The sequence below is a fragment of the Martes martes genome (genome assembly GCF_963455335.1).
Source record: "Martes martes genome assembly, chromosome: 4".
Taxonomy (NCBI): Eukaryota; Metazoa; Chordata; class Mammalia; order Carnivora; family Mustelidae; genus Martes; species Martes martes.
In genome coordinates, this window is record NC_137891.1 from 48,568,580 (window position 1) to 48,595,541 (window position 26,962).

Below are 26,962 nucleotides of genomic sequence, written 5' to 3' on the forward strand. Positions count from 1 at the left end.
CCACATACCTCTGCGGAGCCAATTAGATAACTTCTGTAATTTAGAATGGCATCCGCATGATCTGAAAACATAACTAAAGGCTGGAGTGCAAATGAGGGCTTAAACCTACATAACTTCTCAGACAATGTATCAGAGGACTGCATGAGCAAAAACTTTGGTCATTATCCAACCAGGTTATGACAAGAAAAAAAAATGAAGGTTCAGGACTAGAAGGCTTGCTGGGATTTAAATGTGAAGAAATGAAAGAACTTCCCTAGTAAGCTCCTACTGGGTATTTCTGGGAGAATGTAAGATGATTTTAGGTTGGCTTAGTTGTGGGTCTTAAGGCTGTAACTTAAAACAACCATGAAGGCCAAAGAAGTAAATATCTTCAAAACTGGGAGATATACCTATTCAAATCAATTAAGCCTCTACTCTCACCTCAAATTTATCAGGAAAAGGGATAGAAAAAGATGAATTTATGAGAAGAAAATGTCAGGCCTTAAGTACAGAAGAAATTAGGCCATAAATTTGAAGAGGGACAATGTCTAAGTGCCAAACCAAGAGGCTAAATCAAAGGCACCCAAGAATTTTATCAATTATGAGTGCATTTTTAAATTTTACAAGGCTATCTAGAACTACACTTTCTTTTATTCTAATTAAAATTAAAAGCTAAGGTTCAGAAAACCAGTGTTCTAGTCAAAACTTCTGTTCTTAAGCAAGCCACTTACATTAAGTTATTTAATAAAAAAAATGAGTCACTAGGATTAATGCTCAAAGGGTTCTTTTACCTTTAAAGCACTATGATTCACAATGCTTTAAATTTACTTACCTTCTGTTGAAGGCTGAGTTATGTTCTGCTGAGTTATGTTCTGCTCTCCCCTCCCACAAATTCATCCGTTTAAGTCCTAACCCCTGGTAATTCAGGAGGTGACTCAATTTGGAAATAGCATCTTTGAAAAGGTAATTAAATTAAAATGAGGTGCCTCTCATCCAATAATGACTGGTGTCTTTTTACGAGGAAGAAATTCTGATATAGACACATGCACAGAGGGAAGAAAATGTGAAGATATAAGAAGATGGCCATCTATAAACCAAAAGAGAGAAGTCCTCTGAAGAAACCAACACTGCTGACATCTTGATTTCAGCCTTCTAGCAGCCAGAATTGTTAAGAAGGTATACTTGTTATTTAAGACACGCAGTCTTTGGTGTTTGGGTATGACAGCCCTGGCAAATTAATATACCTTTCAATACTTAAAAAAAAAAAAAAAAAGAGATGCTCTGCCAGGGGTGTATAGGATGCTACTACTAGCATTTCTGAAACCATCAACTTCAGACATGTATGAATGTTTACAAAATTTTATTTTTCCTCTGAGCATATTCTGCTCAATTAAATTCTAAGAAATAACTTCAATACAATTTATAAAAGTTTCCTTTCAAAGAATACTGACATTCTGACCTTCCTACAAAATTACTTTGGCAGATAAATATCATAATCTTTGTAGGGAAGATAATTATAATCTTTATATAAAGGTTTAATACAGTCTTATATAACAAAATTGGACATAGTTAAATTGTATAGTTAAATTGTATTAACATAGTTAAATTGTATTGCATAGTTAAATTGTAGTTTTTGATAAAATATGAAATTACTAAATTAGCTTGCAAAGAATACCACTGAATGATATGGGAAATGCACATAATATTAAGAGAGCTAAGCACAATATGAAATTGAATAAAGTCCCAATTGTTATACTCATATACACACAAACAAAATTCATCAAACTGTTAGCAATTATCATCTCTGGGTTGTGAGTTATAAGAAATAATTATGTGTACTAAAAAAGAGGTGCCATGCATAGCTAAACACAAGACCACTCCTTCAAGTTAAGGAGAGACAGCTATATTGACTTACTCATAGAAATTAATGAACAGAGAAGGTCAAGCAAAACATTCTAAACACAGAAGGTCAAGCAAAATGAGGAGACAGCAATATGTTCTAAAAAAGAAAGAGACAAAACCTCACAAAAAAATCTAAATGAAATGGAAACAACCAATCCACCTGATAAAGAGTTCAAAATAATGATCATAAAGATGTTCACCAGACTTGAGAGGAAAGTGGATGAACTTACTGAAAACTTCAATAAGACATAGGAAATATAAGAAGGACCAATCTGGGATAAAGAATACGGAAAAAAAAAAAAAACCCACAAAATATACACTAGAGAGAATAAACAGATTAGATAATGCAGAAGAATGAATCAGTGATATGGAAGAAAGGGTAACAGCACCCATGCTAAACAGCAAAAAGAAAAAAAAAAAGAATTTTTTACAAATGAGGATAAGTTACGGGATCTCTTGGACAAGATCAGGTAAACAAACATTTACATTAGAGAAGTCCCAGGAGAAGAGGAAGAAGGGACGGAAAACTTCATTTGAGAAATAATGGCTGAAAACTACCCTAACCTGGGGACAGAAATAGACATCAAGGTTCAGGGAGCACAGAGTTCCAAAGAAGATGACCCAAGAGGGTCCACACCACAACATAATAATTAACATATCAAAGATCAAAGATAAAGAAAAAAATTTAAAAGCAGAAAGAGAGAAGCAAACTAGTCATGTATATAAGAAAAGCCACAAGGCTATCAGTTGATTTTTTTCAGAAGAAACTTTGCAGACCATTAATTAATTAATTAATAATATTTCACTCTTTTTTTTATTCAAAGTGCTGAAAGGGAAAAAACCTACAAGTAAAAATACTGTACCTGGCAAGATTATTAATTAGAATAGAAGAGTCTCCCAGACAAACAAAAGTTAGAGAGTTTAGCACCACTAAATTGGCCTAATAAGAAATGTCACAAGGACTTCTTTAAATCAAAAAGACAAGACTATAATTACAAGTACAAAAATTATGAACAAAAAGCATAAAATATGACAATATATACATAAAACACGGAGAGGAAGATTTAAAAAAAAGTTATTTTAGAATGTGTTTCAACATAAGTGACCATCAATTTAATACACAGGCCGCTATGTACTTAGGATTTATATGTGAACCTCACAGTAACCACAAACCCAAAAACTAACAGCTACACAAAAAACTGAGAGGAAGAAAGCCAAGCATAACCTAAAGAAATACATGAAAATAGAAACTAAAAACAAAACAAAACAAAACCAACCAACCAAACATCAACAAAAAGAAAAGATCAATAAAACTAAATGCTGGTTCTTGGGGTGCCTGGGTGGCTCAGTGGGTTAAGCTTCTGCCTTTGGCTCAGGTCTTGATCTCAAGGTCCTGAGATCGAGCCCCACATTGGGCTCTCTGCTCAGTAGGGAGCATGCTTCCCCCTCTCTGCCTGCCTCTCTGCCTGCTTGTGATCTCTCTCTCTCTATCAAATAAATAAATAAATAAAATCTTAAAAAAAAAACAAAAACAAACAACTAAATGCTGGTTCTTTGGAAAGATAAAACTGCCAGACTCATCAGGGGAAAAAAAGAGTAAAATCACAAATAAAAGAGAAGTAACAACCAACTCCAGAAAAATACAAAGGATTAAAAGAGACTACTAAAAAAATTATATGCCAACAAATTAGACAACCTAGAAGAAATGGATAAATTCCTAGAAACACCATCTTCCAAAACTCAATGAGGAAGAAACAGAAAATCAGAACAGAACAATTTCTAGTAACAAAATTGAATTGGTAATCAAAAACTCCCAATAAACGAAATCAAGAACCAGACGGATTCACAGGTGAACTCTATCAAACATAATACCTATTCTCCTCAAACTACTCCAAAAAAACAGAAAAGGAGGGAAAACTTCCAAATTCATTCCATAAGGCTAGAATTACCCTAATACCAAAACCAAAGACACTATGAAGAAAGAAAGGCCAATATCCCTGATGAACACAGACGCAAAAATCCTCAACAAAATACTAGGAAACGGCATTCAATAAAACATGAAAAGGATCATTCACCACTATCAAGTGGGATTTACTCCAGGGAGGTAGGGACGGTTCAATATTCACAAATCTGTCAATATGATATACCACATTAACAAAATGAAACATAGAAACCATATGATTACCTCAATAGATGTAGAAAATGCATATGACAAAATTCAATATACATTAATAAAAACTAAACAAAGTGGGTTCAGAGGGAACGTACCTCACTATGACAGAGGCCATGTATGAAAAACCCACCTAACATCATACCCAATGGTGAAAAACCGAGAGCTTTTCCTCTAAGATCAGGAACAAGACAAGGATGTCCACTCTTGCCACAACATAATATGTAAAATCCTTGCTACAGCAATCGGACAAGGAAAAAAAAAAGGTAAGGTAAGAAAGTAAAAAAGTAATGGTAAGAAAGAAGCTAAATTGTCACCATTTGCAGATGATATGATACTACATACAGAAAACCCTAAAGACTCCACCAAAAAACTATCACAACTAGTAAATGAATTCAGTAAAGCTTTAGGACACAAAACTATTATACAGAAATCTGTTGCATTTCTATACACTAAAAATGAAGTAGCAGAAAGAAATATTAGGAAAATAATTCCATTTACAATTGCACCAAAATAATAAAGTATCTAGGAATAAACGTAACCAAGGAGGTAAAAAGACTGATATTGTGAAAACTATAAAACACTGATGAAAGAACTGAAGATGACACAAATGGAAAGACATACCGTGCTCATGGATTGGAAGAATATTGTTAAGATATCCATACTACCCAATGCAATCTATAGATTTAATGCAATCCTTACCAAAATATCAACGGTATTTTCACAGAACTAAAACAAACATTCCTAAAATTTGTATGGAACCATGAAAGACCCCAAACACCCAAAGCAATCTTGAAAAAGAAGAACAAAGCAGAGGTACCATAATCACAGACTTCAAGATATATTACAAAGCTATAATCAAAACAGTATGGTTCTGGCACAAAAACAGACACATCAATCAATGAAACAGAATACAGAGCCCAGAAATAAACCCACTCTTATATGGTCAATTAATTAGTCTATGACCAAGGAGGCAAGATATACTAGGGAAAAGACAGTCTTTTCAATAAATCGTGCTGGAAAAACTGGACAACTACATCCATAAGAATGAAACTGAACCACTTTCTAATACCACACACAAAATAAATTCAAAATGAATTAAAGACCTAAATGTGAGACCTGAGAACTCCCAGAAAGAACTCCCAGAAGAAAACATAAGCAGTTACTGCTTTGACACTGGCCTTAGCAACACTTTTCTAGGTAAGGGAAACAAAACAAAAGTAAACTACTGGGACCACCACCAAAATACAAAGCTTTTGCACAGCAAACAATCAACAAAACAGTCTACCAAATGGGAGAAGATATTTGCAAATGATATATCCAATGAGGGACTGATATCCAATATACATAAACTTATACAACTCAACACCTAAAAAAAACAAGTAATCTGATTAAAACGGTCAGAGGACCTAAATAAACATTTTTTCCAAAAAAATGTACAGATAGCTAACAGACACATGTAAAGATGCTCAATATCACTAATCACCAGGGAAATACAAAGCAAAACCACAATGAAATATCACCTCAGCCTTGTCAAATGGCTTTAAAAACAACAAGAAATAACAAGTGTTATAAGGATGTGGAGAAAAAGGAACCTTTAGGCACTGTTGTGGGAACGTAAACTGATGCAGCTGCTGTGGAAAACAGTACAGAAACTCACCAAAAAATTAAAAATAGAATTACCATATGATCCAATAACTCTACTACAGGGCAATTACACAAAAGAAAACAAAAACACTAATTCAAAAAGATACATATACCCTTATGTTTATGAAGTATTATTTGAAAGAGCCACGATACAGAAACCACCTGTGTCCATCAACAGATGAATGGATAAAGAAAATGTGGTAATAAACAAAAGAATATTACTCAGCCATAAAAAAGAATGAGATCTTGCCATCTGAAACATGGACATACCTACAGGTTAGTATGCTAAATGAAACAAGATAAAGAAAGACAAACATCATATGATTTCACTTATAGTGGAATCTAAAAAAACTAATAAAAAAAGAGAAACAGACCCATAAATATGGAGAACAAACTGATAGTTGCCAGAGGGGAAGGGATGGGGGATGGGCAAAACTGAGTGAAGGATACTGGGAGGCACAGGCTCCGAGCTATGAAATGAATAAGGCACAGGAAAAAAGGTACAGCACAGGGAATACAGTCAGTGGTACTGTAACAGCATTGCATGGTGACAGATGGTAGCTACACCAGTGGTGAGTATAGCATAATGTACAGACTTGCTAACATTACTATATATACACCTAAAACTAACATAATATTGTGTGTCAACTATACTTGTTTAAAAAAAAAGGGGGTCTCATGTAAATGCTTAATCCAGGGCAGAAACAGCATATAAACTGGCTAAACCAAACATTTAATTCTGAAATTAATTGTAATGTAACAGAAGTTAACTGAGGTATTATGTATTTACACCAATAATGCTATATAGCCAAGAAAAAAATAGATATACAGCAACCATCAGACCAGGAAAGGTATCACATGCCTTTAAGACATTTCTATAACCAACATGAATTGCATGAACAGAAGCCATGGCACAGCAGAGAATTAAACTTTCACTGCTTCAGAAGAATATATTTTTTTTAAAAAATCTGTGTATATAAAAATTAGTATGGCTTTTACATTTTTTGACTCTTAACTCTTTATGTCCAAACACTACATCAAAAACAAAAAAAAAAATTTAATCCCCTTATTATTTAAAACATTAGCATTTTTACCTGTAACTCAGCATACCTATAGGAATGAGAAAATTTCTAAGAAAATAAGATGAACAGAGGCACTGGTTTGAGTGAAACTGCCTAAATGTCAAAAAATATGAGATCAGTTGAATCATAAACTGGAACTCTGGCTTTTAATCTCTGGATCACACAATATTTTTTAAAAATTGCTAAAAACAATAAACTCTCACCCCAGAATTATAAAAGTATGTATATCCCCCCCTATTTTTGCATACAATGATAGGAGATTTACAAATAAGTGAAGCTTAAAAACCATCTTACCCAGGCTAGAAAAATGTCATTATCTGGAAACATATTTGTATTAAATTATTAGATGAAAAAAAGCAGGGGATAAATGAGTAGATACAAAGAAAAAAAGGTTTATATCTATGAACAGGAAACAGACAAGAGACTAAGTTATTAGGAATGCTTAACCTTGGATAGTAGAATAACAAACAATTTATTTTCCTCTGTAATTTTGTATATTCTCTGTATTTTCTATAATGAACTAGTTATTAGTAAGAAAATTAAAGAGTTAGAATTTATTTTGTACAAATTATCAACCAAGTTAGAGTAGGCTCAGATTATAATCATTTTTTCAAGTTTTAAAGTACATAATTAGTAAATAATAAACCATTCATGATCACTGGTAACAGGGTACTCGTGGATGACTAAGACCATTTTATAAATCTGTTAGAGAAAGGCCAGAGTATGTATTTACTATTTCAACAGAGCCACAAACTTAAAAGCAATCACAGGCAATAACTAAAGTTCTCTTTTATAAATACAAAACTGTTTTTGCTTTTGGACTTCAGAATACTTTGGAAAGTATCTAAAATAAATTTTTAAAGAAACAAAGATTAGAACAACTTACATTTTCTATTGTGTATTAACAGAGCTTGTTTCAGATCTATTGTTGCTCTTCCTAATAAAGCATCGGCTTTTAAAGTATAATGACTCCAAACTCGAAATTCCAATGTAGACTGTGGGGTCACATTTCTGTAAGGGTAAAATTATAACAAAAATACAGGAATATACATTTATTTCAGTAATTTTTAAAAAGCCATGAATTCAGTTTTGAGAAAAAATATTGTGTGAAACAACAAACTATCTGATTTATAAATAAAACCAATTACTTCCCTTCAAGTGCACTAGGACTTCAATAACTAGATAAGAATTCCTATAATCACAAAACCAGAACACCACGAATAGGTAAGAGTCTTGTTGAGATTTCACAATAACACTAGTTCTATCTGAACAAACTCCTAAATATTTAAGAGAACTGATGATGTTATTTTTAATAATTTTACTATATACAATTTATAATATAATGTTTTAGAAAGGACAAAGTTAACGGTGATTTTGTCTTTTTTTACAAGACAATAACAGAAAATATGGCTGTATGGAATAATTCAGTTAATAAACCAAAAAGCAAGAATTACTATGTTTCCTCTCTAAAGAAAACAAAACTAACCAAAAATCTTTTCATACTTAAAATTGCCTATTCACACTGGAAAATAATACTACTTACTTCGAGATTATCCAACTACAACAAAAGAACAACCAAAAGCATTCTAAGGGGCATACGCCCCCCCTCCTTTGGGAAATCTTGCATTCTCTATACAAGGTACTTACACGGTTAGCTGTTCATCCCATTTTGGATTAGAAGAACTACTGGATTTTGCTGTTTTCTTAATTTCTCCATCTACAATTACTTCTGTATATACTGCTGTTCCAAACCAGTTCTTTTTTCTTTTTAGTTTGGCACTAGAAACTAACAGAAACATGATAACCACTAGTGAATATAGGTATACAAAAAGTAGTACTTTGTAGGAATCAATCAATAAAAATGAACTGTGGGGGAGCCTGGGTGGCTCAGTCAACTGAGTGTCTGCCTTTGGCTCAGGTCACGATCCTGGAGCCCTGGGATCGAGGCCCATCTCGGGCTCTCTGCTCAGGGGGGAGTTTGCTTCTCCCTCTCTTGTTCTCTCTCTCTCAAATATATAAAATCTTTAAAAAAAAAAAAAAAAAAAAGGAACTGTGCTTCTTAGGCAACTTAAACTCTTTTCATTGGAGAATGAAGAAACAATACAAAAGGCCTATCGATAATACCTGAGAACCACTTGAATTTTTAAGTTTTACTGAAGCGTAATTCATATACCATGTAATTCACCCATTTAATTTGTACAATTCAATGGTTTTAATATACTCACAGTTGTGCAACCATCACCACAAGCAACTTTAAAAACATATTCATCACCCCAAAAAGAAACCCCACACAGTCACCACATTTCTTCCTAGTCCCCCCCTCAGCCCTAGGCAACCAACAGTTACTCTCTCTATAGATTTGCCTAAATAGGGACGTTTCACAGAAATGGATTCACACAACACATCGTTTTCTGTTACTGGCTTTTGTCACTCAGTATGCTTTCAAGGTTCATCCATGTTGTAGCATGTATCAGTACTTTAATCCTTTTACTAACAAATAATATTCCCACTGTATGGGTATACTTTTTATTTATTGATTCATCAGTTGATAGAGATCTGGGTTGTTTCTGCTTTTAGTCTATTGTGTGTAATACTGCTCAACATTTGTGCACAAGTTTTTACGTGGACATATATTTTCATTTCTTTTGGCATACACCTAGAAGTGGAACTGCTGGGTATAGTAACTCTGTGGAATAATGCCAGATTGTTTTCCAAAATGGCGGTACCATTTTACATTCCCACCAGCAGGATACAAGGGTGCCAATTTCTCCACATCCTTGCCAATAGTTTGAATTTAATACTGAACTGCATCAAACCTCCAAAGAAAGGAAGTATTTTCAGATTCAACATACCTATGAACCTCTCTGCCAGGTAGTGTTTCATACTTGCCTACTGAAAATTAGATAAACTTCGGCAACTTCAAAAAATTGCTTTACCAGGAAAGTTCGTTTCCAAAACAAGGGAAGTATTTGCTTTTTCAAATAAAAACATTAATTTCAAAATGTCATTTGAGAAATTAATCACAACCATTCATGAAGTGAATTTTATATCAGATTTGCCTGATTTGGAGATAGACCTGTTTAATTTAGGCTAAACAATTACTTTTAAATATTATTTCTGCAACTACTAATTCAAATGAGGAGTACAAATTTTCAGGGCAAAGTACTGACTACCAAGCAGCAGTAACAACTTACCAAGATCACCTCTACAGTCTATTACTTATGAATACTGTGAGTCTGAGAAAGGGGAATACCCTTCCCCTTCCATGCCACGCCTGTATCACATGTTAAAGATAGGAACATAAGCTAATATAGGCTTCTATTCTATGATGAAAGAACAGTAACACAGTCACATGAAGAAATCACTGAAATATGAAGTGATAAATGCTGCAGCAGAAGAAGAGTATTTGAAATACAGTAGAGTCTTCAATTAGTTTTTCTTCTTTTTAGAAAGAGAAAAAGAGGGTGGGAGAGCGGGACACACAGGGAGAGAGAAAATATCTTAAGCAGGCTCCAGGCCCAGCATGGAGCATGACGCAGGGCTTAATCCATTTCACAACCCTGAGATCATGACCTGAGCCAAAATCAAGAATTGGATGCTTAACTGACTGAGCTACCCAAGTGCCCTAGATTCTTCAATTAATATCCAAAGAATAGAAAGAGAGACTCAAAGGAAAATACTGTATTTAAGAACTAGCAACTATTACTCTATTATTAGTAATTACTACATAGTATTAACTCGTCTGAGTTAATTGCAGATACATTCAAAATATATCCACTGCATACCTTTTATTGGCAAAGTTTTCAATAACATTAGGCATCGGCAAGGTAAGGAAAATGATTTTTAAAAGATTAAAATTCTCAATTTCACAAAAAATGTATAATATGATGGCAAAAAATGTACATATAAGTAACTAAAATGCTACAATTTTAAGTAAAGATAAACCTTATTAATTCAATTAAGAATCCTAGTTAGTGAAGTTAACAGGATAAACTTCATTTTCTCATTTATTAAGTTGCCTTTGTGTTACACACAAAATATCATTATATAAATACCAAAAATCTATCAGAAAGAGAGAGTCCTGTATATGTGTATGTAAAGAAAGAGAATTTAAGAATCCCACTCACAGTAACACCTCCCCTCAAAAAAAAAACCTAGTAATAATCTTAATAAATGTATAGGATCTACATGAAGATAACTATAAAACTTCACTGATGGACATAAAAGACTTAAAGGGAATGACATGATATATTCCTGGATTTGAAGTTTCACACTGAAATATTTCAATTATCTCTAATTTAACAAATTATTTTTAAATGACCTAAATGAAAACATTAACATGGTTTTGAGGGAGTTTTTTGGGGGGCACACCAACAGAGGAAAAGGGAAGGAGACTCTAAAATTCAATTGAAAGGTAAAGAAAATTCAAGAAGAGTGAAGATATATTTTAAATTACCAAGTAATGAGAGATTTTTCCCAATATACTTTTTAAGTACTATACAACAGAAAAAATAAAGTACTATAAAATGAAGTTATTAAAATAGTCTGACTATGATATAAGGACAGAACTGAAGAGAAGAGAGTAAGATATTTGTATATGACAATGGTGGCATTTCACATCAGTAGGAAAAGACAGATTATTCCATAAATGTTGAAGCATTTGAAAAGAGTAAAGTTAAATTCGTAATTCACTACATTCATACAAAAATATGATGATACATATGAACACAATAAAATTTAAAAAATGATAGCAAGGTACTAGAAGACACAATACCAAAACAAATCGCAAATGTGAATATAAGAGCCCATTAATTTTTCAACCTCGAGTCTGTTTTAACATGCCTTGCATTTTGTTTCTCACCATTTCCTGCAGAAAGCCTGAAATCTCAACTACTAAGGCTGATACTCATCTGGGTGCTATTATGTTTATGTGCATGCTTCATTCCTGTATTAATACCATATTATGGTAGGCAGCTTTCTCTTCGATTTTCTTCTGTTACATTTTTCCTGCTCTGCATGATCAATGTTCATATTCTTATTTATTATTGCCAAATCAGTTATGGGTCAAAAACAGAAATAGGAATAAAAATAAATCAGCTAATAGAGTAACTCAGTTTACAAGACCATAACCTGCCAGACTGCAACAGCAGAAGGGCCTTAGTCATGGTACTGATTATTCTAAAAGTAAAAGAAATATCAATACAAAGAAAGGAAGGAAGGAAGAAAGATCAACACAGAGGTCACTGTTCTCTAATAAAAGGAGCGACAACTTGGGAGTCCAAAAATCTTGGTTGCTTTCCTATTACTAACAGAAGAAACTTACTCTGATTCTTGGTCTTAACTGGTAAAACAATAAATATTTATTCCAAAAGGTATTGTTAAATCAGTAAGACTGTGGATTTTAAGGTGCTTTGTATTTAAAAAAAATCAGATCAACAAAATGAAAGAAAGATAAAGACAAGAAGAGAAGAGAATGGAGAAAAGCCTAAAATCTGGTACCATCTAGCATATGTCCCAGTTCAGTTTCTCAAGAGCACCACTGTATTTCAAAGGAGAACAGTAACTGATACTCAAAAAGATAAATACCATATACTGGCACTACTTGCACTTCTCACTCCACACCTATTTACCAACTCGTTCTCTAGACTTCTGGTGATTCCATGAGCTACCTGTAGCTCTTCAGTAAGTTTCTTTTTGGCTCAATTCAGTCAGATCAGGTTTTTGTTATTTCAACTAAGAACTCACAGAAAGGTCAAGACCAGGAAGAAAGTTACACATCAGATAAGGTGGCCACAGGTAAGTCCTGCACAAATAACACTGAAAACCAAAAATGTGGCTCTAAGACTCTTATATCAAACAAAAGAAGAAATATCAGGAATTATGTAAGCGGTTAAGTGGAGTACACATCAGAATCATCCAGGGAATTATTTCAAAATATACATCCCCACGGTTGACTGAAAACGAAATACAATATCCCTTAAACCTGGCTCAACCTCACTCATAATGAGAGAAAAGATATTTACAATGACACTATCTTAAATACCACTTTTTACCTAACTGTCAAAAAACCAAAGCTTGATAACATATTTTGATGAGGCTTTGGGGAAATAGGCACTCTCTTAGATAGCTAGGAACAGAAAATGGTACAGATCTTATAGAGATGAATATGGCAATAACTGGCAATATTACATGTGTTTACTCCTTGACTCAGCAATCTCATTCTTGGCTTCTATCCTAATGAAACATGAGCAAAAACAAGAAATGGCATTTGCATAAAGCTATTTATTGTAGTACTATTTGTAACAGCAAAGAGTAGAACCATGATGTCCATCAACAGAAGACTGGTTGAATTAGCTTTGGTACATCTATTCAACAGAGTATTTATTGTGCAGCAACAAAAAGGGATATACCCTACTATGGAGGAAACCTCAGGAGATTACAACTGTTACATGACGAAAAGTCAGGTACAGAAAAGTACCTTAAGTGCCAGGTTGGGAGGAGATATATGAATATATATATTGTACACATCTGCTTACATTTTCAAAAAGCAATGGGAAAATAAACCGAAACTAATAAAAATGTTTATGTACGTTTTTAGGTAATGGAGAGAGGTGGAAGGGATGGCATGGAGTAACCAGGCCTCTTCAAATGTACCTTGATTTAACAGTTTTAACTCCAGAGCTATATAAATGCTTTCTTTACATGCAATAAACAAAACTAAATAAAAATAAATGAAAGCAATAAACCTAACCGATTATCCAGTTAGTGGTAAAACCAAATGGAAAATTATATTAAGTTACTTTCAAATTTGCGATTCTGACTATACATCCTGGAAGGCGGGGGGTGGGGGTGGGGAACCTCACAAAGAACTCTTAAACTGCAATGAGTGGGCCTGCTGTTTTCAGTTAATTTTAACATTGCCAATATATGTGTGTGTGTGTGTGTGTGTGTGTGTGTGTGTGTGTGTGTGTGTGTGTGTGTGTGTTTCAGGATAACACAGATACAATTGTGTTATTGTCATTTGGAATTAAGATTTCTGGGCTAAGAGAAAAGCAACAAATACAAAGTCAAATAAGGTAAAAAATATCTCTTTTCTCCCTTTAATGGAACATGGTATTTAGAGACTACAACTATTCTGACTTTGAACTATCAGCATGAACTCAGGATTTGTTTTTTCTCTCTAAAACAATAAACATTTCCTAGCTCTGGTCACTGAAAATTCCTAGAGACCTCACAGCAGTAAGTACCATAGGAATTACAGACTTCCTACTCTGGCTTCAATCCCACCCCTCCCGAGACAAATGTAATTTCTAGTATTTTTAAGCACAGAGCTGCATACACAACCCTCCTTTTTTTTTTTTTTTTTTTTAACATCCACATGGTTGTATAGTATGCACACTACTCTACACCTTTGACTTAACAATACTATCTTAGAACTTGGCTCCTTTGGGCACATATACTTATTTCATTGTCTAACTCGGACTCCATTGCCAGTCTCTGGCTATTACAAACTATCTTCCTTTCTTCCCCCACCCCTCCAGTATATATTCTACCTCCAGGTATTTTTTTTTTATCTTACAGGTATTTACATTGTTTATATATAATGAATGAATTATCTGAAGTCTCCTAACCAAGACTCTCCCATCTTCTGCAAATGTTCCTTCTCCCTCTAATGCTTTCTGCATTGAGATGAATTCTGACTCCTCCTGGAGTTAAAACTGTTTTGCCCTGTGAGTACTTCTCTTCCCCTGTTTTCCTGTGTCTGCAGGCCATCCAGATCCCAAGCAGACTAAAGACACCTTCCTCTCAGTTCTCACTGCATCAAGTTAATAGTCACTCTGCATGGCAATTCTCCATATAAAACAAACCTGTCTCAACACTATACAATAAATTCCTGGAGAACTAGAGCCTTGTGTTTTCATACATGTAATTCCACTTAAATATTTCCCAATGACTGGATGTGTGAATAGATGCAAAAAGGCCTTCCGCATCCTTCTCCATCCTAATAACCACTTAAGGACCAGTTCAAAGATGCTTATTCTAATACCCAAATTCTCCCACCACCAAAGAGGATGTATCTTCTCTTCATCCAGCACAGGTACAATAAATATTTACTGAATAAATAAAAAACTTTTAGCAAGTTTCTATCTTTAAGGCCTGTTGCAACAAAGACATCACAGTATGAATCTAAAAGAAAAGATAACTGCAGAATAAGTTTACTCAATTAGGTCTCAAAAAAGTTTTATCAGGGAATCACTATTTTAAGTTATTATGAAAATAACTTACCAGTTACCTGTAACTGTAACCTTCCACTGTGGTTATTACTAGTATCAGACTGTGGTGAAGCAGTGGCCATGTCCCAATATTCAGCTTATACCTATTAAAAAGTTAATTTAATCATGTGTTAGATAAAGAGTATAACTTTCAATATGATTAAAACTGTTTGAGTCAATTAAGAAACCAAACCTAATATGATTATTTTCAACTCATCAAATGACATATTCACAGCTGTCCTCCATTTAAAATTATAACTTAGTACTAAAGCATTACAGAAGAATATGGCCAATGAAAAGTATCTGGGTCAATTTGAACAAAATACATAATGATGCTAAGAATCCTGCATTACGTGTTCGTTTATTTATTTGTTTGTTTATTTATTTTTATTATGTTCAGTTAGCAACTGCATAGTACATCATTAGTTTTTGATGTAGCGTTAAACAGTTCATTGGTTGCATATTAACACCCAGTGCTCATCACAACACGTGCCCTCCTCAATACTCAGCACCCACCTACCCCACCCCCCAACCCCTCTCTACTGTTGACTTACAAATATACATTTTTTATATATTATATACTGTATTTATTTAGTTGCTAGATTACTTAACTGAACCACCTAAGTAAATTGCCCCTTCATCTTTTAATACTTCAGTGTATACTTCCTAATAAAAATATGCTCTTTAACAACAGAACAATGATCAAATTCAGGAATTTAACTAGTATGTTACTAGTCTCTATTAGATAGCCCACATTCCGTAATTTCATCAACTGTTCCAAACAAGGCATTTTATCATACTTTTTCACCACAGTACTTAGTGCATTAGTTGTCATGTCCCCAGTAAATTTTACACGTTTCTTTTTATCGATAATTTTTTTCATGTTCTGCTCCCTTCCTCCACGTCAATTTTTACTTTTTAAATAAAATACAAAGTAGCTGAGCTACTTTGGCTTCCTTCTGCATGACAAATATTTTAAGGCTAAAACTTCTATCCCCCCCTTAACCCACTAAAGGATGAAGTGGAACATTCTGGTCAAGACTGAGAAATACTAATGAATATAACATATAAAAACATTTCTTGTTTTTCCCTGTTTGCAGTATCTTCTATGCTCCATTTAGACCCTTCCCCCAAATTCAGGAATCTAATACCCTAAAATCATTATACTCTCTTAATTGTAGTTGCATATATTACGTGCCTGTATGTATGCACTTATGTATATAAAAAGATGAACAGCTGCATACTATGTGATCAACTAATTCTAGTTAATACAAATTCACAGATTGTGAGATGTCATTCAGACCAATGCCGTCATTCTGCAGATGAGAAAACCGGCTCAAGGATTACATCACCTGCAGATACCTCAGCTGTCATGTGCATATGAGAAAAGCAATGGGAATAGAAGCTTTAGGTGATCAATGGAAAATGAAGAAAATCAATAGAAACTGAAGGTTTTCAATTTCAAGCAGCTGGTACACTAAATATTTTGAAAGGTCCTCCTGCTTCAGTGTAAAAGATCCTGAATAAATTAAAACCAGTGTAGTTTCTGAACACTGCTATGTTCTCAAGAAGTATAAGAAAGTATCAAGCCTATACCCACCCCATGTAATAGCAGAAAAAATGCTTTTCTTAACTGAGCTGAAAAAGAAGAGGACAGTGAGTAGTAGTAAGTGGAAAAAAAAAATTTTTTTTTTTTAACTAGAGTATTGCCCTGCATGTGTAAGCTGATAGTAGTACTGGGATCAAGAAAGCATTGGGTCTGCTCCAAGGTAAGGGAGCTGAGACTCCCACAAGAAGCAAAAGCCCAAATCAGCTGTAACCTGTAGCACAGAAGCAGCATATACATTATGCTTGCAGGAAAGCACTCCAATTTAAGCCACTGGGGTTACCCAAAACAAAGAGCAACCAATTACGAGCCTACGGTTAAAAAAAAAATCAAACTTACAAGAAAACAAGCCACCACGACTGAGCAGAAACAAAAAATAATAGTTTCTGATCCTACATGGATTTTTACGTATTATAATTATTAAGTATAAACTTTTAAAAATTTAGTGTTAGCAACGTAAGATAAAACATGGTCAAGCAAAAAAAAAAACAAAAAAAAAAACAAAAAAACATGGTCAAGCAAAAAGAAAAATGGCATTGCATATTTGAAAAAGAGTCAAAATTTAACTCTTCTTTTTAAAAAAATTTTATTTATCTATTTGAGAGAGAGAGCATGTTCAGGGGGGAGAGGTAGAGGGAGAAGCAGACTCCTTCCATACCCCGCATTCCCCCATCAGGAAGCCTGCTGTGGGATTTGATCCCAGGACCCTGGGATCATGACCTGAGCTGAAGGCAGACACTTAACAGACTGAGCCACCCAGGCACCCCTGTTTTAACTCTTTATTTTTGAAGTAGTTTCAGATTTACAGGAAAGTTATGACGATAACAGAATTCTCATATACCCCAGCTTCCCCCTTATTAACATCTCACATTAGTATGCCACATTTGTCATAATTAATGAGCCAATGTCAATATGATTAATTAAATTCCAGTTTTTTCAGATTAGATAGAACTTAAGAGAATCATCAGATTTGAATATGAATCTGAAAAAGTCATTTATTAAGTAGTACTGAAATAAAGAGATGGAAAAAGCAAAGGAAGGCTAAAAGACATGAAGCTAATTGGACATATATTTCTACTCATATCCCTGGAAATGAAAAAAGAAGAGGTCACACTACGAGAGAAAATGACTTAATTTTCTAGAAACAATGAAAGAGATTTATCCACAATTCTAAGAAATACAGCATATATATGTATGTGTATATATACATTCATCTATGCATCCACATATACATATACACACATACATATATATATAGATAGATAGATATAGATATGTATACATAAATAAATAAATAAAAGGTGGGATAAACAAAGACATTCACAAGTGGCCACAGAGGAGTGAAAATGCAGGACACCAAAAAAGGACCAGGATAAAAAGCAGTCAGAGAAAAGACACTGCACACCAAACAAGCGACTAGTGTGATAGCAGAATTCTCAACAGCAACAATGAAGGCATAGAAGGTAGAGAACAAGCTTATCTACAAAGAACTGAGTCAAAAATTATTCAACCACCAAAATTCTCTTTGGGGTATATGAAAGGCATTAAGGCATTGCCAGAAAAACCAATATAGAGTTTATCAACAGTAGACCTTTAAGAAAACCTAAAGAACATGTTTCATAAAAGAACAAAATTACCACAGAAAGATGCTCTAAGAGGCAAGAAGGGAAAGATGAGTGAAGAAACTGGTAAGCATACAAGTGTATCTAAATAAATTTTGTCTGAAAAAAGTAGCAACTTCTCATTATGGTATTTAAAGAAAACCAGTATAAACCATTAATATATGGAACAATGAACAGAAGCATGTAAGAGAGGGGGCAAGGCAGGGGAGAAAAGGACAGGAGTTAACTGTGTAAATCCTTGCATTGTTCAGCAGAAGGATTATAATCTGCTTTAATTTTAGACCGTACTGCATTCCCAGAAGAATTTCAAGGGTAATCATAAAATTATAGAAATAGACTATAATTTCCAAGCTAGCAGAGTAGAAAAGAATTTCAAAAAACTAACAACTCAATCCATCCAAAAAGTCTAGATAGGAAAAAAAGCATAAATAACCAAAACTATAAGAAAGCACAAAGTAAGAGAGTCCAAACATTGAAATAATCACAAAAAATACACAGATACATTCAAAAGATAAGAGATACCTACCAAGTAAAGATACTGATCAGATGAAAGCAAAATATGGAAAAGAACATACTAGACAGATGTAACAGAAAGCTGGGATCAGTGGTAATAGCAGACAAACAGCATTATTAAGGAGAACAAAGAAAGTGATACAACATGCAAATAAGCAGACCTAAAACTGTAAATCTGCATGCTTTAAAAAAAATGCTTCCCCACATAGTGGCCTCAGCAAGAAAGATGGGGAAGGCTATCTCCCTAACAGACTTCCTGGCTGAGGATGGCAGCACTGGTGGGGGAAGCATATCTGTCCCCAAACCAGTAAGCTGGACTGATCTGGAAGATGTTTCAACCACGTGGCACAGTAATGATGACAATATGTGTAAGGCACCTCCAACTGACCACTGCTCCACAGGCTGCCTGGCAAGCTAGTATCAAGCAGAGCTATCTTCCCAAATTGCTGCTTCTCTAGGGAACACAACTTGTGATGACATGACAGAAGTCCACATTAAGGAATTCTTAAGAGAATTAAATATCAGTAGAGTGCATCTACCATTTGAACCCAGCAAACCAGAGAGGTTGAAAGGTTTTGACCACATAGGGTTTGAGAACCTGCCTTCCTTGTTTGGTACCCTGAGCCTCAATAAAGAGTCTCTGGTTAACAAAATCCCAATGGACACTCTTGACCAAGCTCAAGATAAAGACAAGGATGCTCAATTCTTTTGACGGAGCAAAGAATTGGGATTCTCACAAAATACCCAGACAGACAGCCTGGATGACTATCTACCTAGAAGAGGTGATGATAGTTTTGGAAGGCAAACATCATGATTATTATGGAGGCCAGGATTGCTATGATTACCACTGATTGCTAACAGAGACTATGATTGAGGGTATGACTCCAGGATGAAACAGCAGAAGTATATGTGGTAGTGGGTACAACACAGATGATGACTACAGAGAAGTGGGACCACCAGGAAGACCAATATGATAGACATGATGTTCAGCTGAGGAACTCCAAAGATGATTATTCTGGGGATGATTACAGATACAATAACAGAGGTCATCCCAAAGAACCAAACTGAATCTAAAGCTTCAGAGTACTCCTAAGGAAGATGACTCCTTGGCTACTACCTCCCAGTCTAGTCAAGCAGCTTCTATGTGTGGAGCAGCAAGGCCTATTAACCCAGCTATAAGAGAACAACAAGTTGAAAAGCAGCTCCAGGAAGAACAGGAGAAATCGCAGCATCAGCTAGATGAACCAGAACTAGAATGACAGCCTTACAAGAGGCTGTGAACTAGAATGACAGCCTTACAAGAGGCTGTGAAGTGAAAAAACTCGGGAGCAAGAATGGTCAAGGACAGGAAGTTTCTCTTCTCAAACTGGGACCTCAGCTGCATTAGCAGCCAGAGCAGGATGCACAAAGGAGAGAAAGTGAGAAATCTGGAAAATGAAATACTCGTACAGCAGAAGACTGCCACTCTCCAACTTCTCATCTTCCCAAACCCGACCAGCTGCTAAAGGTAATGCTTTCCCTTCCAACAAAAGTGGATGCTTGGGTGAAGTGAAGTGTTAATTCTTAAGGTTGATTTCAGAGTTCAAACAGAATGGCAATCTCCTACAAAGGATCAGAGGAAAGTATCTCCAGCTCAACCATCACAGGAAGATCAACCTGGAAAGGTAAAAATAAACTAGATGGGGTGAGTGTCCAAAAAGGTAGAAGCGGGAAGTCCAGCAGGGCCCAAGATATGAAGGGAACAAAGACAAATGGAAGGAGTCTGAAAGGAAACACGGCAAAAAGGATCAAAATTCCAAATCTGGGGGCGCCTGGGTAGCTCAATCAGTTAAGTGTCTTGATCTCATCATTGTTAAGTTTGAGCCCTGTGTTGGGCTCCACATAGGCTTGGAGCCCACGCCAAAAAAAAAAAAAAAAAAAAGAGAGAGAGAGAGAGAGAGAGAAAAGGTCCAAATCTGCACCTGAGCCAAGGACAACTGAGGAACCCAGCCTGTAAGTTCAGTACTCTAAGTATGTCACTCTCCGAGCTGATGGATTAGGTTAAAATGAGGGGGAAGTCTATAAAGAATAGACCTCCACATCCTGCACTTTTTCCCTACTCTCTAGCTACCCTGAAAGCATTCCTGAGCAAATCAAGTATCTATCCAAACAAGACAAAATATCCAGACAAATTCAACATTTCTTGGTGAGGGGAAAAAAGCCTCAAAGGATTTTTGTAGCTACAGAAAGAAATTTATAAACTGGCATTGTTGTGGGTGATTTCAATACACTCCAATTTCTCATAGGTTAAATAGACCAAAAAATAAAAATAAAAAAATGATAAACAAGCAGGACTTAACAAACATATACAGAACCTTATACCCAGCTATTAGAAAATAAACATTCTTTTCAAGCATAAATGAACATACAGAAAATGAATACATACTGGGACATAATGAAAATCTCACTGAATTCAAAGAATATGTATAATGTTGTTCTGAGGCGTGTGACCAAACACAAAACAAAACAAAAACACAATAATAGGGGGCATCTGGGTGGCTCAGTTGGTTAAAGGCTTGCCTTTGGCTCAGGTCATAATCCCAGGGTCCTGGGATCGAACCCTGCATTGGGCTCCCTGCTCAGCAGGGAGTCTGCTTTTCTGCTCCCTCTGCCCCCCCTGCTTGCGTGCACGTGCGCGCACACTCACACTCTCTCTCTCTCTCTCAAACAAATAAAATCTTTTAAAAAAGCAATAATGGAAGATAATTTTAAAAACACAAATAGAAAATAAAACTTCTAAATATTTCATGGGTCAGAAGAAACCGTGCTGAAAAAAATTTTTTTTAATATTAAGAACTGAAGGTATCACATAAAAATTTGTAGGATACAACAGATACAACAAAAGTTAACTCAGAGGCAAATCTATGGCCTTAAAGATTTACACTAGGAAAAGAAAGGCTGAAAATTAGTAAGTTAATAGGCCAGTTTGTTTAAGCGAGAAAGAAATCAACAGAGTAAACCCCAGAAAAGTACAGAATAATAAAGAAATGAAACTAATGAAGTAGAAGAAAGGTAACAAGGATTAACAAAAGGGAGGCTGGGTGGCTCAGTCAGTTGCTCATTGGACTCCTCATTACAGCTCGGTTGGTGATCTTGGAGTAGTGGTATTGAGCCCTGCTTCGGGCTCTGTGCTCAGCACAGAGTCTGCTTAGGTTTCTCTCTCTCCCTCTCCCCCTCCCCCTGCTCACACACATGCTCGCTGGGTCTCTGAAATAAATAAAATCTAAAAAAGGAAAAAGAAAAAAGAAAAAAAAAGGATTAACAAAGTTTGAATTCTTAGGAAACACTAAAACAAATAAATACCTGGCAAGACTGATGAAGGGTAAATAAAACAAAACAAAACAGGGACCCCAAAAGAGACCCAAGGTACGTAAAGATATCCTCACATAACAGATGTAACAATGCAGATCTGAGGAATAAAAGGGACAACTAAATAGTACTAAAATTATCTACATGGAAAAATTAAATTGGATCCTCACATCATACACAAAATCAATTCAAGATGGATTAGTGATGTACATTTCAAAGACAAACTTCAAAATTTTTAGAAGAAATTTGAGCAGAAAACTCAAAATTTTTTTGTGTGTGTGCCCTGCCAAGAAAGGATTTCTTAAACAAGTATACCAACCAAAAAAGAAAAGTGTGAGTATTTTGACTATATGGAAACCAAGAACTTCTGTTTATCATAAAACATAATAAAGCAAATTAAAAAGAGAGCTACGAATGGGAAGATATTTATAAAACACAAAGCTGATTAAAGACTTGTATTTAAACTACAGGAGAAAGTCTACAAAAGCAGGATATAAGGCCTCTGCCTTCAGCTCAGGTCATGATCTCAGGGTTCTGGGATCGAGCCCTGCATCGGGCTCTCTGTTCAGCGGCAAGCCTGCTTCCTCTTCTCTCTCTCTGCCTGACTCTCTGCCTACTTGTGATTTCTGTCTGTCAAATAAATGAATAAAATCTTAAAAAAAAAAAAAAAGGTAGGATAAAAACAACACAAGTAGTCAAATGGGCAAAAACCTTGAACAGAAATTTTATAGATCAAGGAAACTTGTAAGGCCAATTAGTATATGAAAAGATGGAGAATCGCATTGTTCATCAGTGAAATACAAGTTAAAACCACATGAGATGTCATTTTTAAACACACTAGAAAAATAAACTCACTAGGATGATAAAAACTAGAAATGTTGACAGTACCAAAAAATGGCCCAAAAAAGGCAAAGAAGGTGTTCTTAGAGACTGCTATTAGGTATTTAAATTGGTAAAATCCTCCTAGCAGGTGTTAAAATTGGTACAGTTGCTGGAAAACAACCAGAAAATCTGTATGTCCTTCAATGAGCAGTTCTAGGTACATAGTACAGAAATTCTGTAATTGTGTGCCAAATATAAGCATACTTAAAAATAAAAAAAAAAAAGAAAGAAAAATACTCAAATGTCCACTGGTAGAAAAATGGTTAAATGAATTAGGCTGACTTACACAATGGAACACCATACAGCAGTGAGAATGAACTATAGCTGTAGGCAACATGAATGGGTCTTAGAAACATGATAGTGAATGAAAAAAAAATACAAATACAAATACAAACGGAGTTCTGAGTATTAACATCTTCCCCTCACTCAGTCCCACCTTTAAGATTTAACATTATACACTGAGGTCATCAAGAAATGTTTCCAACTCTTAAACACAAAGAAGAAAGAAATGAATTATTTTGGCAGTCAACATGTCCTCATCTTTTCCTATGCATTTCCTTTGAAAATACCACAATTCCGTGATTGAGAAAGAAATTCAGATACATGGAAACACTGTGGATCCTGAGTCTCAAATGCTTATACAATCAACAAACAACTGAATGAAACCCACTAAAGAAATGCTGAGGTCCAAAGGGCAATCAAATGACATACTGTCACTCTTCCAAGGAGTACACTGTGAATCTCATCGAAACATTCTGCACAAACTAAGAAAATTAGTGTATGGAAATACTTCTGCTGTATTTCTACACTGTGGATAAAGCACTTTATTTTGTATGTGGCACAGCAATAACCACACAGTCCAAAAATAAGTCACCACCACTATTTTGTTATAAACTAGGATGTGCACACTGAAAATTTTTCTATGTATTCTTTTATAATTCCACCTGAGTGTTTCCTTTGGAACGTATAAAGATTTGTAAAATAGGTCCTCCTCTATAATAAAATACCATTTGTGTGAAGTTTACAAAAGCTATAAACAATTATTAAACTCAGAACAAAAAAATACCTTTGTGGTATTGTAATTTTAAAAAGAGGATATAAAAAATCCAGAATAGCAGTTACTTCAGGGGTTAGGGAAAAATAGGAACATGGGGTTACAGAGGTGCTCACAGGTACCTCTTCAATTGTATTGGTACACCTAGTTAGTTCTTAAGTGGTTAGTTCCCAAATGTTTGTTTTTATTATTAATTTCTGTATGTTACACATAATCCAACATGTTCAAATTACAGAATTTTTAAAAATTTCAATAATACATGGAAGGCAAGGACGTAGATAAAGTGTAGATCATTAATTCATCAAGTGTGATGGTAAGGGAGTACGTCTATAGCCTATGTAGGAAAAGAAGGAAAGGACATAGCTTTCACACAGATGATGTGATTAGTCATCCAAGAAAAAGACAATTCTTCCTCTGAACAAAGGACGAGGGATCTAAGGAAAGGCAAAGATATTAATTCATTTGGAGGTAGATTAAAAGAAAATTGAGGAACTTTATTACTGAATTAGATAGTTAACTGCTTGAGAATAAAGAAGATAAATAAGCACAGGGTTTGTTATTTTGAGTACATGCTTCTGATCATCAGTAACTGCAACTTTAAACAGCAAAATACAACAAAGACTGTTCAAAATTGGTAACTTTTTGTCCTAAAAGGGAAGGAACAAAGCAAATAAAATAATCAAATTCAACATACAATTAGTTCCCATACTCCATTTAATAAGATGAAGTTGTGTGACACTTAAAATACAATGTACTGCTATATATATTCATTAATCTGGCATTACAATAATGCAGTATGAGTAGGGAGGCACTGTTCCCTCATTTTACAGATGAGGAAATGATGCCTCAAAAGTGTTTTAAGTCTATAGTCATATTTTTTATGACAATGTAGGTCTAGAGAGATATAATTAACTATCAATATATGGAGTCTGAGTGCTAAATAATAATCTTAGTTAAAAGAGAAGTTGTTCATCACTTACTATGTACCAGGAACTGTGCTAGACACTGGGGATATAAAGATGAATAAGACACGATTCCTTCTTTCAAGGAGCTCATAGTCTAGTGAGGAGACAAACCTGTAAACAAATAAATAGCTTTCAGTGTTAACAGTTACTAAAACAAATGTGAAGTGTGAAGTAGTACATCTGGGGCACATAAGAAAAAGTGGATAATCCAAATTACAGGAATCAGGAAAGGGTTCACAGAAGATAACCAATCTTTGAACCGTGTCTTCAAGTATAATTCTTTAAGAGAAAACTACAGAAGGTATGGAGCATTCAGGGAGCTATTAGAATGCCTGAAAAATGTAAAGGATATTATCAAGGGATAAGGCTAACAGAGCAATCTAAATTGTAGAGGATCCTATGGGAATAGTTTATACAACATTCAAAATATACCAAACATAGTAGTTTGAAGTTTATCATAGAAGTATCTGATAGGTAACAATGGGTTTCAACAACGAGAATCACATTTCAGAAAAGTAACTTTGGCAGCAGTGGGGTTACATTTAAAATATTGAGTTTCTTGAGTTTCTCTGAACCAGAGCAGGTAGCATGAGGGAAGAAACTCAGTAAATATGGAAGATCTTTGACTAGATGGTTTGGGGACAGCTGAGAGTTAGAAAGGATTCTGAACAACTAAAATTTACCATTTCACTATCTGGGTTAAGGTGCCATAACCAGGACAGGGAGAAGAGGAGCAAATTGTGTGAGACAATACAGTATGAAGTTTAAGAGCCAACTCCTCAGTCTTACTATTTTGATTTCATCTCCTATTCTACCCCTTAACAGCTGTGTGACCAACTATGGCAAAAGGAAAAGCCAAAGTCTGAGTTTTAACGAACTTTTGAGCAAACTGGTTATTCATCCAAATGAATTTAGGTCATAAACTACGCCCAAAGGATATGGCCAGTTATATGTAAGCGGATTTTGTCCAGCACAAGCCTTTAAAAATGCCACAGAATTGTCTAAGAGTTATTATTCAACCGCAAAAAACAGGGAGCCCTGAATACAGAAACTTAACTATGTTTCAGTCCTCCAAGGTTATAGGCCTATTGAATCCCCACTCAGAAGATGTACCTTAATTGCTTGCTTACTTCAAGTCAGGCTTTTTTTTTTTTTTTTTAAGATTTCATTTATTTATTTGTCAGAGAAAGAGACCACGCACATACAAGCAGGGGGAATAGCAGGCAGAGACAAGAGGGAAAGTAGGCTCCCTGCTGAGCAAGGAGCCAGATGCAGGACTCAGTCCCAGGACCCAGGAACATGACCTGAACCGAAGGCAGGCACTTACCAACTGAGCCACCTAGGTGTCCCAAGATGGCTTTCTTTCTTTTTTTTTTTTTTTAATTTTATTTATTTGACAGAGAACATAAGTAGACAGACAGGCAGGCAGAGAGAGGTGGGGGGAGAAGCAGGCTCCCTGCTGAGCAGAGAGCCTGATGCAGGGCTCAATCCCAGGACCCTGAGATCATGACCTGAGCCAAAGGCAGAGGCTTAAGCCACTGAGCCACCCAGGTGCCCCAACCCACTGAGCCACCCAGGTGCCCCTGGCTTTCTTAAATAAAGAACACTTTTACTTTCAGAAGCAATATTAAGAAAAAAGAACAACAAATCTGATCCATTTTGCATGCTATGGATGGGATCAAGGGTTGGAAAAGCCAGAAAACTACCGTCACATATCTACCTGCCTGAATCAATTTCACACTTAATGGACTGCCTAGTTTGTAAAGTGGGCATGGTAAGGACACAAAAATGGTGGAAGACAAAAATCCCAACTTCAGTACTTAGTCTAGTTTTGAAGACAATATAAATACATAGTAAAATTTTAGTAACAAGACAGGATGGTAATCAGGTGCTAATGTTCCATCTAATGAATGTGGAAC

The 26,962-nt window shown here is 35.1% G+C and overlaps 1 protein-coding gene across 3 annotated transcripts in view; it reads right to left on the bottom strand.

The window, feature by feature from the left end:
* WWP1 (WW domain containing E3 ubiquitin protein ligase 1) overlaps positions 1 to 26,962 on the bottom strand; it is a 118,998-nt gene that overhangs the window by 72,055 nt on the left and 19,981 nt on the right. For all 3 annotated transcript variants that reach the window (XM_080800212.1, XM_080800211.1, XM_080800210.1), the window contains exons 2-5: positions 25,059 to 25,154; positions 15,067 to 15,157; positions 8,428 to 8,566; positions 7,667 to 7,791 (exon numbers count right to left, since the gene is read on the bottom strand). In XM_080800212.1, coding sequence (XP_080656338.1) covers positions 7,667 to 7,791; positions 8,428 to 8,566; positions 15,067 to 15,136 — 334 coding nt within the window. In that variant the 5' untranslated portion in view covers positions 15,137 to 15,157; positions 25,059 to 25,154. The remainder of the gene's footprint in view (positions 1 to 7,666; positions 7,792 to 8,427; positions 8,567 to 15,066; positions 15,158 to 25,058; positions 25,155 to 26,962) is intronic.